This window comes from Schistocerca cancellata, chromosome 11 (genome assembly GCF_023864275.1).
Source record: "Schistocerca cancellata isolate TAMUIC-IGC-003103 chromosome 11, iqSchCanc2.1, whole genome shotgun sequence".
Lineage (NCBI taxonomy): Eukaryota > Metazoa > Arthropoda > Insecta > Orthoptera > Acrididae > Schistocerca > Schistocerca cancellata.
The window spans coordinates 63,987,918-64,004,310 of record NC_064636.1 but is presented as its reverse complement, the minus strand read 5'-3'; the positions used below and the strand labels follow the sequence as shown (position 1 = coordinate 64,004,310).

General features: G+C 44.7%; 1 protein-coding gene across 1 annotated transcript in view; it reads left to right on the top strand.

The window, feature by feature from the left end:
• LOC126108806 (protein roadkill-like) overlaps positions 1-15,490 on the top strand; it is a 77,138-nt gene extending 61,648 nt beyond the window's left edge. The window contains exon 4 of the mRNA XM_049914171.1: positions 15,076-15,490. Coding sequence (XP_049770128.1) covers positions 15,076-15,457 — 382 coding nt within the window. The 3' untranslated portion in view covers positions 15,458-15,490. The remainder of the gene's footprint in view (positions 1-15,075) is intronic.
• Positions 15,491-16,393: the final 903 nt, after the last annotated feature.

The window sequence follows — 16,393 nt, the reverse complement described above, 5'->3', positions numbered from 1 at the left end:
TCTTTTAACTAACAACTTTACTATTTTTGGACAGCTTTTACGTAAGGCAAAGTATTTAAGAAAATTAATGCAGATTGATTTAAAAATGCACTGGAAGTGGTGTATTTCTCAAATTATTAAACTGAACTTGAAACACAATAACTCCACACATTAGAAAGCAATCACAACTATTTTTACGGCTGCTTAATAGTCTTTTCATAATAAATTAGCACACTCGGAATTAAATTCACTGGGATAGGATTCTCAAGGTTTGTGATTTGGGATAGTCACTGGTGTAATATAGAGGTTTTAGCAACACCACAATTGTTATTAAAATCAACCAAATTTCACAAATACCTAGTTCATTTACAGTGCCAAATATAAACATTTCGGTGGATGGCTGGTGGCACTGGTGGCTGTTAACATGGCGGCGGTGTAGTCATGGCAGTACTGTTGGCCTCGCCCTGTTATAGATCTTCTGAATTATATTTTAGCAGGGCCGAAAACAATGCCATTATACATGGTATCACCAAATGCAGCATCCGAGGTCCATATTTAACACTCTTAAGTTCCTCTGCCTCAACACTCCAAGAATATGAACTACAATGTTCCGCTACTGCTAGCGAGATGTTAACCACAGCACTGGTCAGGCCCGATTCCTTACCCGTTGCAAAGGACACATTTCAGCTTGCGCTAACCACTCCTTTTCCATTCCGCCAGGCTACTTCCGTAGCTGCAGGGCTTCCCCTTCACAAATTTTCTGTAAAATCCACACCAAACCAACCTAAAAAGGCTTAAAACTGTTTCCTATTTTTTGGAGGGGGAAATTTTTCTAAGGCACGTAGCTTTCTCCAGGTCCTTATTAATGCTGGTATTAGTAATTATATGGCTCAAGAATTTAATTTCTAATTTTACAAGTTCACATTTTTATAATTTTAAAGTGATGCCTCCTGCTTCAAGAGCAACAGTTTGGAGCTTTTTTGCCAGTTTTCATTGGAGATAAATCATCTACATAAATAGTTAACCTGGAACTCAACTCCTCCCCTAACACAAAGTCCAGAGCTCTAATAAACACTGCCAGAGAGGTATTCAGTCCAAATGGAACTACTTTGGAGCGATAACATTTCCCGGTAAACAGGATTGCTTTATATTCATGCAATTCTAGACTTAATGGGATTTGCCAATAGCCAGCAGTCATGTCGAAGCTGGTTAAATACCTCATTATGAAATTTTTGCAACATTTTGTCCATATTTTCAGGCCTGTGCACCTCTCTTTTTACTTTGTTTAGAGTTTGTGCATCAATGGCCACATGTACTCCTCCATCCTTGTTTGCAATGATAAGTGGACTGATATATTTGCTGTTACTGTGTTATATCACTCCTCATTCCATAATCTTATCGGTTTCATTCTGCACGGCCTGTTTCTTAGAAAAAAGTACCGAATATGGTTCCACAAAGAATGGATCATGATCCAGAGTTGCAATACAGTATCCAAAATTTTGAGCCAGTCCGGGTTAACCTAAAATGATCTACTGTTGGTTTCTAAGATAGTAATAAATTCCGCTTTCTCTGGGCCGGCCAGAAATTCTGCACGCGTGCGGTGCTCCTGCACATGTGCAACTTCCGGGTCACAGCGTGCATGCCGCAGCTGCCAGAGTTCATGTAGTGCATGTTTCTATGCACAGATGTCGCTTTATCCACTTGCTGGGGTACTCTGTACCAGCGCATTCTAGTGCTCTTTCCACAGCTTGCAAGCCAACCATGGGAAGGTATTTAAAATACTGTCACAGTCTACTCATTGAGACGTCTACTTTTATGTTACCAGTTTAATCCAGTAAGAAAAGTAATACAGTTAACAACCGTGGGTTTTTATTAAGGCAGCTTGACTGACGGCTCGCAAATATGCGTAACGTTTTTGATCTAGTATTTAAGAAAGAGAGCAGTTAGTGACTTCCAGCGAACCTTATTCATGATTACAAATAACACTAAACTAATGCAAGGTTTCCTATAACTAATTCTCGGTGCCCTCAGTTACACCCACATAATTTCTCTCTCACTGACCTCTGAACAGAGTGATAACCGCAGATGTCAGGATCACCTGTTATTTCAACACTATTATCAGTTCCGTCTAAAATCTGTATAATACCCGACAATTAGATGGTTATTGTTTATTGACCTCAGCTGAGTATAGCCCTTCTCACATTAAAAAAACCCTAAATGTAAGTATACATTGGAACAATCGGTTTAATGAGCAATTTTCCTGATAATAATGTACCATGGAGCAGAATGATGCAATAATGCACAGTTAGTAAACAATAATTTTTTATTATGAAAGGAATAAATCCAAACACATTTATCACTGGTCATGAGAAATGATATAGTTAATATCGGGCATAAAAGATCAGCTCATTGACGAACGCAAGCAGTTGTGAAGATTTTCATCACTTATGCTTGATTATAAACCTTGATTTATTCATTTTCATCACCCAGAAAAACCTTTCACAAACATATGTCAACCCGAACATGGACATAAGTCTCACGGCATCTTTGTGCAGGTGTGGAAATTCTTGTTGTGAAAAATTTTCGTAGAATTCTTCTGTACTTCGCACTGCAAAGAACTTGTCCTTCAGTCTTGTATTGCACTGTAGGTCGATCAGTTCCATCTGTAGATCATTCGGACGACGAGAATGGTCGGGCAAAGAAGCGAATGGCAGGAGACAAACTCGTATCATCTGCAAATTGTGCTCGAAATTGTTCCTTAATTTTTACAATTATTGATACGTATTCTTGAAATCTAGCACTTTTATGGACCAGTCCAAGAGTCGGGAAATGTGCAGTGTTTTCCGTCATTAGCTGGCGCTCCCAAAACGCAAGCTTCCTTTCAAAGGCATTTACTTTTTCCAACATGTCAGAAATTAAATTATTTTCACCTTGCAAACTGACATTCAGGCTGTTCATGTGAGACGTAATGTAGACAAGAATTTCAAGGTCTGATATCCAACAAGGGTCTTCCAACATAGGTTCACTTTTTCCCTTCTCGTGTAAGAATGTTACTATGACCAAACGTAAATCACAAAATATTTTCAGCATTTTACCTCAACTGATCCAGCATACTTCAGTGTAGTAAGCTATGTCACCGTACTCTGCTCCTAATTCCTCCAAGAACTGCCGAAACTGGCGATGCTTTTGCCCATGTGTCTTCAGGTAGTTTACAGTATGCACAACAATTTGCGTGACGTTTGCTAACGTTACTGATTTTGCACAAAGCGCCTCTCGATGCAGAATGCAGTGAATTCCATACGTCCCATTTGTGCGCCCTAGCTTTTGGCGCATCCGTGCTATGAGTCCTCTCCGGTGGCCTTGCATTGATGGTGCTCCATCTGTGATCACTGAGACTCAGCGCCGGTCGGGGTGGTCGAGCGGTTCTAGGTGCTACAATTTGGAACCGCGCGACCGCTACGGTCGCAGGTTCGAATCCTGCCTCGGGCATGGATGTGTGTGATGTCCTTAGGTTAGTTAGGTTTAAGTAGTTCTAAGTTCTAGGGGACTGATGACCTCAGATGTTAAGTCCCATAGTGCTCAGAGCCATTTGAAGCATTTGAGACTCACCGATTCCAATCCATAGCGACACCATCAATTGCTTGCTCGACAGCTTGGAGTAAGTCCGCACCTGTAGTAGTCCCTTTCAAAGGTACTAAGTCCAAAATGTCCTCTGTTTCACAAAGTGCGTTATCGACACCTCGTATGTATATCACAACTTGGGCTGTATCTGTAAGATCTGTTGCTTCATCGAGCGCAATAAAACTAACGAAAATTAATTACAGGTTCCTTGACATTTTAGAAGAAATCAAGGTCTAAACCAGATAGTGATATTCGTCACTGGATCGTATTTTTTTTCAAAGATTAAATTCTCTCGTTTCTTCATGTTCTGAATCGCATAATCGAAAATGGAGTTCACATGACGCTTCTTCTGAGGAAGTTGGCGTATGTATCATATTAATTATTTATGCGTAGTAGCTTGTGATGCCGGTCGGAGATGTACGTCCAAAAATCTCCTTTGCTCATTTCTTTACTGGACAGCAGGTAAAATACCGCGTGTCCCTTCAACCAGTTGACAGCATTTTTCTTTGAGGTGGGGTATAATTCTTCTTCCGGGAATAAAAGCCACGTTGGCGTTATCAAATACGGCGGTTTTCTCTGCATAGTTGCTAATTATTTTCTGATTGACAACCATATATTATTTGCATTTCCACAGACAAATTGATGTTCATCTGTGTCAATCAGGTTGCAAGTGGTACACGAAGGGGAATCAGCCAGATTAATAGAATGTAGTCTGGAGTTCGTAGAAAATTTCCTATTCACAAAATAATACCACACGGCAGCTCGGCACTGGACCAACATTTTATACTGATAAGGCACCTGAGAAACTTTGGATCGATTTTTCTCGTGATTTTCCGAGTAGTGCGTCCTAGTATTTTAACCACGTGAGGTGTTAGGGGTCCTCTTTCACCACGCAAAATTTCGGACAAATCCCCGACCCCGTGGTCGTGCCGTCTCCTTGTGAGTTATGGTGGGGAGGTGGCTGATCTCCACGTGGCCTGCGTTTACGTTTAGTGGTTTTGCTGTCTCCTCTTCGTTTATTGCTGTCACGTCAAACGAAAAGAAAATTGATCTCTGTGGCCGGGAGCTATCAAGCGAAGTAAAGTACATTGATATGAGTACGGTAAACTAAAATATGTTATTAGTTTCAGATTTTATTTTATTTCCACCTTCCTGACAGTTGGGCCTTAATCGCCTTGCAGCTGTTTGCTGCATTTCAAAAGTGCACGTTTTCATTCAACCAATTATTGTGTTACTAACACCTGCAAACACGATTTAAGTTTTGACAGAAACTTGTCCAGATTTTAGGTATAATCTATCCTGGTTGCTTACATGCTCCCCATAAAATTCTGCAGGAATGCAATTATGCGAGACGAAATGCAATTTCGAAACCAAAGACGAGAGTATGTTGGATATCTGGCCTTTGGGTTTACACAAATTTGTGAATAGACCCGAAATACTATGAGCGTAGAACCGCAAGTGGAGAGGCACGTCCTGCAGAAATCTGCGCACTATACCGGGTTGCCCGTTCGTGCAGCTGCCTCTTAACGTGATCTCATTTCGGCGATAACAGAACCAAGTCAGGAGGACGCCTTAGGTAGCCATGGTGGCCAGAGACTGTCGATATGGACAAACAAAGAAATGTTTCGAACAGGTTGTAATCGACCCCACGGAATCGGAATTTTCCATTAGTGTGCAAAGGCCTTCATTACGACAGTCGTGAACCAGTGCTCTGTGCAGACGGGTGTTGATTTGGAATGATTCTTGTGATGGTCGGGGCTAGGTTCTCACATAAGGCAATCAATTTAAGAAGCACAAACAGCACATCTTCACCTCTGGTGACGTCATTCGAAAAATGTAGTGTTGCACTGTGGTTGCAAACGGACATAAGAGACGTCACTTCGCTACTTGTTGCGCGAGAGTCCTTATAGGTTGGGCCATGACGGAGGCCTAATCATGCCAGGTTGAAAGTCGGTCACCAGTGAGCTTTCTTAGGCGAGAGTGTTTTTTGATGAATGTGCCACCCATCGTGCAAGATCAGTGGGCAGCTGATTCTTATTTTATTTCGGCATGAGATGTGCAAAATATCGGTGCTGGACTGAGATTCGAACTCGGATCTCCCTTTTCGTCACGTCTGATGCCTTTGTGTTGATACTTTACACCGTTCGCCGCGCGGTCTGCGCGGCTGCCCCTATCAGAGGTTCGAGTCCTCCCTCTGGTATGGGCGTGTGTGTCGTCCTTAGCGTAAGTTGAAAAGTCCCCTCTTGAAAAATTTATACATGACTGTGCTTAAACTGACACACAATATTTTTAGCGCAACCTAATCTGACTTCCAAAAATCCCTACAAAAGAATGGCCATGACTAACATTAACCTATACCTTTCACAAATCACTTACCTCACCAAAAATCTTCGTTACTCGAACTACTGCAATACAGCGAGCGCCACCACTGCCAGCTAAATAAAAGATTCAAACTACTGACGGCACTAACTACTGATAGGCATAGTTAGCAAATAAAAGATTTTGATAGAGAGCAAACCTTAATAGTCATAATTGACATCCAGTCTTACAAATTTCAAAACTCCGCCATTTCTCTCCCCACATCCACCACTGCTGGCGGCTCACCTCCAACTGCGCAACACTACACGCTGTTCACATCCAGCTGCCCAACACTACAATGGCAGACAACAATGCAAACCTAGCCACAGACTGCACACAGCACAGCCAGTGATTTTCATACAGAGCGCTAGATAACATTGCCAATAAGAAAACATAAACAGCCTACTTACAAAGTTAGTTTTAAGTTAGATGATGTGGCGGAGGGTACCGTGAGTACCTCTATCGGTTCTCCCTTCTATTCCAGTCTCGTATTGTTCGTGGAAAGGAGGATTGTCGGTATGCCTCTGTGTGGGCTCTAATCGCTCTGATTTTATCCTCATGGTCTCTTCACGAGACGTAGGAGGGAGCAATATACTGTTTGTCTCCTCGGTGAAGGTATGTTCTCGAAACTCTGACAAAAGCCCGTACCGAGCTACTGAGCGTCTCTCCTGCAGAGTCTTCCACTGGAGTTTATCTATCATCTCCGTAACGCTTTCGCGATTACTAAATGATCCTGTAACGAAGCGCGCTACTCTCCATTGGATCTTGTCTATCTCTTCTATCAACCCTATCTGGTACGGATCCCACACTGCTGAGCAGTATTCAAGCAGTGGGCGAACAAGCGTTCTGTAACCTACTTCCTTTGTTTTCGGATTGCGTTTCCTTAGGATTCTTCCAATGAATCTGTCTGGCATCTGCTTTACCGACGATCAACTTTATATGATTATTCCATTTTAAATCACTCCTAATGCGTACTCCCAGATAATTTACGGAATTAACTGCTTCCAGTTCCTGAGTTGCTATATTGTAGCTAAATAATATGGGATCTTTCTTTCTGTGTATTAGCAGCACATTACACTTGCCTACATTGAGATTCAAATGCCATTCCCTACACCATGCATCAGTTCGCTGCAGATCCTCCTGCATTTCAGCACAATTTTCCATCGCTCCAGCCTCTCGATATACCACAGCATCATCCTCAAAAAGCCTCAGTGAACTTCGGATGTCATCCACAAGGTCATTTATGTATATTGTGAACAGTAACGGTCCTACGACACTCCCCTGCGGCACACTGAAATCACTCTTACTTCGGAAGACTTCTCTCCATTGAGAACGACATGCTGCGTTCTGTTACCTAGGAACTCTTCAATCCAGTCACACAATTGGTCTGATAGTCCATATGCTCTTACTTTGTTCATTAAACGACTGTGAGGAACTGTATCGAACGCCTTGCGGAAGTCAAGAAACACGGCATCTACCTGTGAACCTGCACCTATGGCCCTCTTGAGTCTCGTGGACTTCTAGTTTCCAGAAAAGTCATTATACTCGAACGTAATACGTGTTCCAAAATTCTATAACTGATGGATGTTGGAGATATAGATCTACAGTTCTGCACATCTGTTCGACGTCCCTTCTTGAAAACGGGGATGACCTGTGCCCTTTTCCAATCCTTTGGAACGTTACGCTCTTCTAGAGACCTACGGTACACCGCTGCAAGAAGGGGGGCAAGTTCCTTCGCGTACTCTGTGTAAAATCTAACTGGTATCCCATCAGGTCCAGCGGCCTTTCCTCTTTTGAGCGATTTTAATTGTTTCTCTATCCCTCTGTCGTTTATTTCGATACCTACCATTTTGTCATCTGTGCGACAATCTAGAGAAGGAACTACAGTGCAGTCTTCCTTTGTGAAACAGGTTTGGAAAAAGAGATTTAGTATTTCGGCCTTTAGTCTGTCATCCTCTGTTTCGGCACCATTTTGGTCGCAGAGTGTCTGGACATTTTGTTTTGATCCACCTACTGCTTTGACACAAGACCAAAATTTCTTAGGATTTTCTGCCAAGTCAGTACATAGAACTTTACTTTCGAATTTATTGAACGCCTCTCGCATAGCCCTCCTCACCTTACATTTCGCTTCGCGTAATTTTTGTTTGTCTGCAAGGCGTTGGCTGTGTTTGTGTTTGCTGTGAAGTTCCCTTTGATTCTGCAGCAGTTTCCTAACTCGGTTGTTGTACCGCGGTGGCTCTTTCCCAACTGTTACGATCTTGCTTGGCACATACCCATCTAACGCATATTGTACGATGGTTTTGAACTTCGTTCACTGATCCTCAGCACTATCTGCACTTGAGACAAAACTTTTGTGTTGAGCCGTCAGGTACTCTGAAATCTGCTTTTTGTCACTTTTGCTAAACAGAAAAATCTTCCTACCTTTTTTAATATTTATATTTACGGCTGAAATCATCGATGCAGTAACCAGTTTATGATAGTTGATTCCCTGTTCTGCGTTAACTGTTTCAAATAGTTCGGGTCTGTTTGTCACCAGAAGGTCCAATATGTTATCGCCACGAGTCGGTTCTCTGTTTAACTGCTCAAGGTACTTTTCAGATAAAGCACTTAAAAAATTTTCACTGGATTCTTTGTCCCTGCCACCCGTTATGAACGTTTGAGTCTCCCAGTCTATATCCGGCAAAGAAAAATCTCCACCCAGAACTATAACATGGTGGGGAAATCTACTCGATTTTTTTCCAAATTGTCCTTCAGGTGCTCAGCCACAACAGCTGCTGAGCCAGGGGGCCTATAGAGACATCCAATTACCATGTCTGAGCCTGCATTAACCGTGACCTTCACCCAAATTATTTCACATTTCGGATCTCCGTCAATTTCCTTCAATACTATTGCACTTCTTATCGCTATAAACACGCCTCCCCCTTCACTGTCCAGCCTGTCTCTTCGGTATACATTCCAATCTGAGTTTAGAATTTCATTACTGTTTACATCTGGTTTCAGCCAACTTGCTGTCCCTAGTACTATGTGGGCGTTGTGACCGTTTATTAATGAGAGCATTTCTGGGACCTTTCTATAGACACTCCTGCAGTTTACTAATAGCTTATTAATATTGTTATTCCCGTTGCGTTTTGCCTACTACTACCTTGTCGTGTCTCAAGAAGGGTCTTGTTGGGCCTAGGGAGGGAATTCTCTAACCTAAAAAACCCACATGTGCACTCCACATGTACTCCGCTACCCTTGTGGCCGCTTCCTCACGCCTGACCTATTCAGGGGGACCCTACATTTCTCCACGCGATAGCGGAGGTCGAGAAATTTGCACCCCAGATCTCCGCACAATCGTCTGAGCCTCTGGTTTAAGCCTTCCACTCGGCTCCAAACCAGAGGACCGCGATCGGTTCTGGGAACGACACTACAAATAGTTAGCTCTGGTTCCACCCCGCGAGCGAGGCTTTCCGCCTTCACCAACTCCGCCAACCGCCTGTACGAACTGAGGATGACCTCTGAACCCAGACGTCAGGAGTCATTGGCGCCGACATGAGCAACAATTTGCAGTCGGGTGCTCCCAGTGCTCTCTATCGCCGCCGGCAGGGCCTCCTCCACATCTCGGATGAGACCCCCCGGCAAGCAGACAGAGTGAACACTGGCCTTCTTCGCCGACCTTTCCGCTATTTCCCTAAGGGGCTCCATCACCCGCCTAACGTTGGAGCTCCCAATAACTAATAAACCCCTCCCCCCGTGTGCCTGCTCGGACCTTGCTGAAGGAGCAGCCACATGTCCACTCACAGGCAGAGCGGTCGATGCCACACGGCCAGCCTCCACATTGACCCTCCGCCTCGTGCGCCGCGAACGCCGCTGAACCCGCCACTCCCCTTGGGGAGAGGGTGGCCCAACCGCGCCCGGTACCCGCGAAGATGTCTCGACAGCAGGGACAGTGGGTGACGCATGTGTAACACCTGGGGTGTACCATGCGACGCACCAGACTCCCCACTGCCGCTACACTCCGAGGCAGCAGCCTGAAGACGGCTGACCCCGGCCATCAACACGCTCCCCCTGCGTCCGTACACAGAAGTCACACATCCTATCCGTCCTAAGAAATCAATTTACTGTAGAGAGTTAATCAACTTTTAACTAGACTGCTAATTCACTAAAGGCCGCTGATAGTTGACTTAACTGTGGTTACCAGACACTTCTTATAGAAAACAATGAAAAAAGCACTACCTGTCAAAGGACTGTATTCAAAACACTAGCACTGCTGGCACTATGGCTGACTACAGGGACTCTTGAGATCAGTTACTGCCCTGAATGGTGGTTACAATATTAATGGTGCGCGTTCTTGCCTGGAGAGTGAAAATGATAATGGATGAGGTGACTGGCCCGTATGGAACTACGGTGGGTAGAGGCAGATCAAGTATTCAAACTGTCCGTGAATATAGCGATATCGTAGCTGCGGCACATGTTCACACGCTCGAGTGCGCCGTGATGTCGCTCGATTTCGGGAATGCTTTCGGTAGGGTGAGTCACCAGTGCCTTCTTGAAACAATGACCGTACTGGATTTTCTGCAATATTTTGTCAAGGTAATTGGTATAATGTTGAAGAACAGCAGTTTGCAAGTCATGATCAGTGAGTGGTCAGCTAAGAAGGCAGCTTCCACTCAAGAGTTGTGTGCCACGAGGTGGTCCTGTGTGGAGGGCCTCGTTCGCCACTGCCGCTGAGGCCCTGCTAGCCGCTCTGCAGAAGCTGCTACGAGGGCTGCACGCATGCACACACACACACACACACACACACACACACACACACACACACACACACACATCGCCAGAATATCGTGTGTTGGGCGTACACAGGTGATGTGGATGTAGTGATCGTTGGCGACAGCGACTGGGAAAAGGCACTGCAGGTCACCAGCAAATCCGAACTTGCATCAGGTTCAAAGCTAAGCAACACTAAACCACACATCATGAATGTGGGGTGCGGAATATCTTTGCGAAACATGCGAGACCTCAGTCAAAGTTCTGGCTCTGGACTACAGGTCTAACGTAAATCGTACTGCAGCTGCAAACTCTAAGTGCTTGCCAGCGTGCCAGTTGGAATCAATGAGCATAGGGCGAGAAGAGTTGACGACCTCCAAAGGGCACACTTTGCGCATATGTAGATGGTCTCTAAAGTCAACTGCGTGGCACATGTTTTACCCATACCACGTGAAACAGCAGCAAGATTTCTGTCAGCTTTGGGCCATTTTGTAACTCGTGGTAATATTTTTAAGATAAAGTTTGACACGTTGACCATGTCAGGCGGAAACGGGGGGGGGGAGTAGGGGGGGGGATTAAATCTCACCGACTTTGGGAGAAAGTGAGAAACTATATTCGTGTGTTCCACACACGAGATGCGGAAGAAGACACACACGGCCCTCACGCCGCACTTACCAGACGAAATTACTCCCACTGTCTGGGATCCACCCACAGATGTACGGCACGTCGCCAATGGCTTTTATCATTTTGAACAATTTTGATTCGAACTCAGTTATACTCAAACCAGAGTTGGCCGTCGAATATGGTAAAAGTGAAGAACATGTGCGTGGAATTAATGAGAAGCAAAAGCGGAAACGTGACTGTACAAAAGTAGCCGCACTACGGCTGGAGGGCCATTTCGACAAACATCGGCACCCCTCACCTACCAACAAGTGTGCAAACTACTCGGTAGAGGGCACTGAACAGGAAAGTAGCAACCGAAGCGAAAGTTGAGGCAGTCCACCTGGGTGGTCGGCAGCACGTGAGAGAACTACGACCTGACAGCAGGCGAGGTTCGTACGCGCTCAAGTGAAGGGCATCTGGTGAGTTATCAGACAATTGTTAGCCACAATAGCACGAACTCTGTTGCCAGTACCTTGCCTTCCAATTGTTTCGAATCGTAGCGACGTGCCGTGTGAATGAAGGAATGCTGTAAACTGGCTAAGAGGACAGACAACGTACCACCTGCCAGCAGAGGGAAACGAGGCGGGCGGGCGCTGGGTGGGTCGCCGCACGCACGCCGGCCACAAGCGGGCCGCGGGGCGGCGTGTGCGTCGCTGAGGCGGGAAACTGCGAGAGGAACTTCGCAACATGTTTCAGTACATACAGTTACGTGGTACAGTGTGCAAACTGAATAGAAAAAGGCGTAAACGCAAGAACATCATAATAAATCGTCCTTAAGCTCTTTTGTCTTCAACGGTGTTTCTTACTGACTTACTTATTTTTAAGGAAACAGAAATCTAATTTAAAATACATAGGTCAGAAGCACTCTATTTTGTGTTGAAGGAATCTCGGAGGAAAAGCTGGTACTCACGACAGAACACGTGGTACTTTTTAGTACACTTTATTTCACTTCATTCCGTATGTCGAAACTCCTTTTAACCAGGGATGGCAGAAGACCAACTTTCCAAAGGAGCCTCGGGAACTGAGGCATTGGCCGAGTTACAAGATGTTGAGAAATAAATCGGAAAGCAAACCATCGTGAACACGGAACTTGGAAGGCGTCGCTCTCAGCTGAGTTAGTTTGTGTGCAAACATGGTCTTTCAGATGAAGTGCTAAAAATAAAAAAAATAGAAAAAAATTAAAAAAATTATGCGCGAAAATAGCGCAGCTACTCGGTGACAGGTATGGGGGAGGCGTCGTGGCCAGACCTCGGAATGGTTAAAAAATTAAATGAAAGGAAAGGGGTTAAGAGCGCGAGTTTCTAGTCTGCATGTAGTGGATTCGAATACTGCAACTAGCATGAATTTTAATTCGTGGTAATAGTTGCTAGTTAAGAAAAAGTTGAAATTATTCTTGCTACGAATGCTGAAGGTCTGGGTTCGTTTCTCACATCCGGCAATCATTTTTACCAAGCAAAAGCAGCATCTCTCCCACCTCTGGTAGCCTGGAGGAGAGTCGCTACAGGTTGGGTCCTGACAGAGGCGGAAGTCACGCCATGTCGAAACTCTGTCACCAGTCACCTTTCTTAAGCGATATTTTTTTAAATCAATGAGCCAATTGCTGTACAAGGCCGCAGCGCACTTGACTCTTACTGTATTGGAGCCTGAGACGTGGAAAATATTGACGATGGACTGGAATTAGAACTCAGATCTCCCTTTTCGCCAAGTTTGATCACTTTCAGATGATGCATTTCCACTGCTTCATTGTCTACACTTGTCTGCAAAGTGATAAAGACATTCACAAGAGACACATCTCTCGGTTCGAATCCTGGCATGTCACTTTAAGTTGCAACATGAGCACAGCAAAATACATGTGAGAAATTATTCTGATTTTACAGATTCTCTGGGCTTTGTTAACAATAATGGTGGTACTGGTTTCGAGTCCCAAGTCAGACGGGCAGCTTTTCGTCCTGTCGTGTCAGTTTCAAACATGGCACTCAGAGCTACTGGTGAAAGAGAATAGTACAGTCGAGGTATCTTTGTATGTAGTCAACAACGATGTGTCCAGGGTTCGATTCCTAGTCGGCAGAAAATTTTCATCATTGAATTTAAAATTGACATGTCCACATTTCGCTGCTCATGAACTAAATCAATATATAACGTCTATGCGTGACTAGAGGTCAGTGTGGATAGGTGTTGGTTTCGAATGCCCATAACACAAGACACTTTCGTCTCCTGGTTTCAGTTTGTCATCTCATTGCTGGTTAAAAATGACGGTTTCTGACGTTTCATTGTGCTTAGTTAACCATCCTATTAAGTGCTGTGGTCGAATCTCCGGGAAACACAATACTTTATGGCAGATCATTTCAAGTTTCAGCTTGCACACTGTTTGTTACTTGTGACTGAAACCATACTTGAGATATTTCGTCTTTACTTGTTAGATTGCATTCCCGGATAGTAGCGCAGTAAGAAAACTTTTGTCGTGTCATTTAAAGGAGGATGCTGCTTTCTGAGGTTTCATTTATTACAATAACTTTGAATATGCAAGCGTAATGGTTGTGTAATCTCGAATAACACGTTTTCTGGTATTTGCATTATGGAATTATTAATTTGCATCCAAACTGATGGTCGCACAGAGCAGTTGTCTCTTGTGGCCTCATGCAGTGAACATTTTGTATAGGCAAAGACTGTACCGAAAACAGAGCAGACGAACAATGTTATGAGGATTGATTACAAATCAGGCAAAACACAATTCAGATCGTTCCATAAAGTTTCTGGCGTGCAGCCGCATAAATTCAGCCTCTTCTCCTAATATTTCGGCCGAACACCTTCCAGCCATCTCCACAGTGAGCTGAGGTGACAGACGCTGCCGCACTTGGTCCGTTCTTTTAAACCCGAGGAGCGAACCACTGAATTTATGCGGCTGCACGCCAGAAACTTTATGGAACAGTCCTTACGCCGCAAAAACATTAAGATGGACGACAACTGAAATCGTTCAGATGATCTTGAGCATGATAGCACATGTTAAATACATGTGCGTATGCTATCAGGCGATGAAATCTGACACACACACACACACACACACACACACACACACACACACACACACACACAGTTTTTTGTGGGAGTTGTTTTGCCAATTTGGTGTTTGTTATGTCTGACATGTTTTCAATAAATTGTCCGTGTGTCAGAAAGTTTCAGTGTTTGGTGAGGCTGAATGAAGAAAAGTGCCGGCAACTGCAGTGAATTTTTTTTTTTTTGCCTGCATAGCAGGGAAGTGTCTGTTTGAAAACCAGGAGACGGGATTCTTCTTGTGTGTGACGTCTGGCAGTGAAGCTGCAGACAGAGACCAGTATTAGCTGCAAGAAGCCTGTTCTGTAGTGGAGGTGAGCGACTGGTTAGGTGTAGCGTCCCGAGAGCAGAGGAGCTGACATGCAGGAATGAGTGTGACAAAGTGTGGTAATGAAATTCTTTCAGAGGTTGTATAATGCTATTTGTAATGGACGAGGAGTGAAGATTTTCTTATGAGGGGGATAGAACAGATGTACTGCAATTTAATACATACACACAATTGCGCACTGTTTTGTACTGTGGGAGGAGGAATACGGTAGGTTTGTTTCAGGACAGATTTGTATTCACAACAGTTGTTTCCTCGTGTGGCTGTTTTCCCCATTCTGTGTATTGTGTGTTTGTAGCAGAGAGTGGCAGTTTGTGTGTTTTGTGCAGGAGCCTCTCTGCAGAGGAGAGGGGCAGGAGGCTGGTCCGGGCGGCTGACGAGGGGGCAGTGGAGGAGCTGAGGGCGCTGATCGCCGCAGGGGCCGACGTGGTGGCGAGGGGCGGGTGGGGGTGGACCGCCCTGCACTGGGCAGCGTGGAGGGGAGACGTCGAGGCGGCGAGGCTGCTGGTGGGGGCGGGGGCGGCGGTGGACGCCAGGGATGTGATTGGGTGGACGCCGCTGCATCTTGCGGCAGCCAACGGCCACACAGAAGTGGCGGCTGCGCTGCTCGTCGCGGCTGCCGACAGGGGGGCCACAACTGGTGATGGACGGACAGCGCTGGACCTCGCCAGGTGGCGCAACCACAGGCGGCTGGTGGAGATGCTGTCATGAGGCAGCCAGTCCAGCGAACTCTGTGCAAAAAAACAGGAGAACTGAAAGAGTTTGTAGGAGAGCAATATTCATAATTTTTTAAATAAAGATCCAAAAAACTCAATCCTATTGTGACTCACTAATTTCAGACCTCTTCAAGTAACATACAGCACACACATACTCTAAGGAACGTTGTAGCAAAACCCAGACAACGCCAGATAACAGGAAAATAATTCAGGTAACAACGGACAATCCTTGTTTCAAGAAAAATCTCTCAAGTACACTTCCAGACTAAACTAGGGAAAAGTCACAGTTCACTGTGAACAAACACAACTGCTCTATAATATCTGATCGTTGAAAAGTATTTCACACCATTCAGCAAGGTGCTACATCAGACTATTCTAATTTGCAACATACCGAGAGTAACGCTATATCAGATCTATCACCAGAACTTTCGCTCCTGATATCAGACTCAATTTACTTCTCCACATTCAGCAAACATTCTACTCTACCGTACCTGTTGTGTTTAATAACAATGAGATATTAGTAGCAGTATTCACACTACATAATGCGACCATCATCTGGAACCATACAGTCAATCTACGTTTAACTAAACACAATGAGACCAGAACATGACACGCATACAAAATGTGAAGGAAATCCTCTCTATCTGGTACTGTTGTCTCTACTTGACGTAAAAGATTGCAACGAGCAAAGTAATCCTAGTTGTATTGGAGGCAGAACACCGAGGCCCGAGTTTCAGCACACGAAAGCAATTTCGCAACGACGCACACCAGTCTCGACACTCATCGGTCACAACAGCACAGCTGAGACGGTGACGCAAGTCGTGCAACTACAGGTAATAAAATTACACTTACCTTCACTCGTACATCGAGTAAATAAGTGTAGTGGAGAGTGTATACGCCTCCCAACTCAGCTGCTGTCGCCTCACTTCAC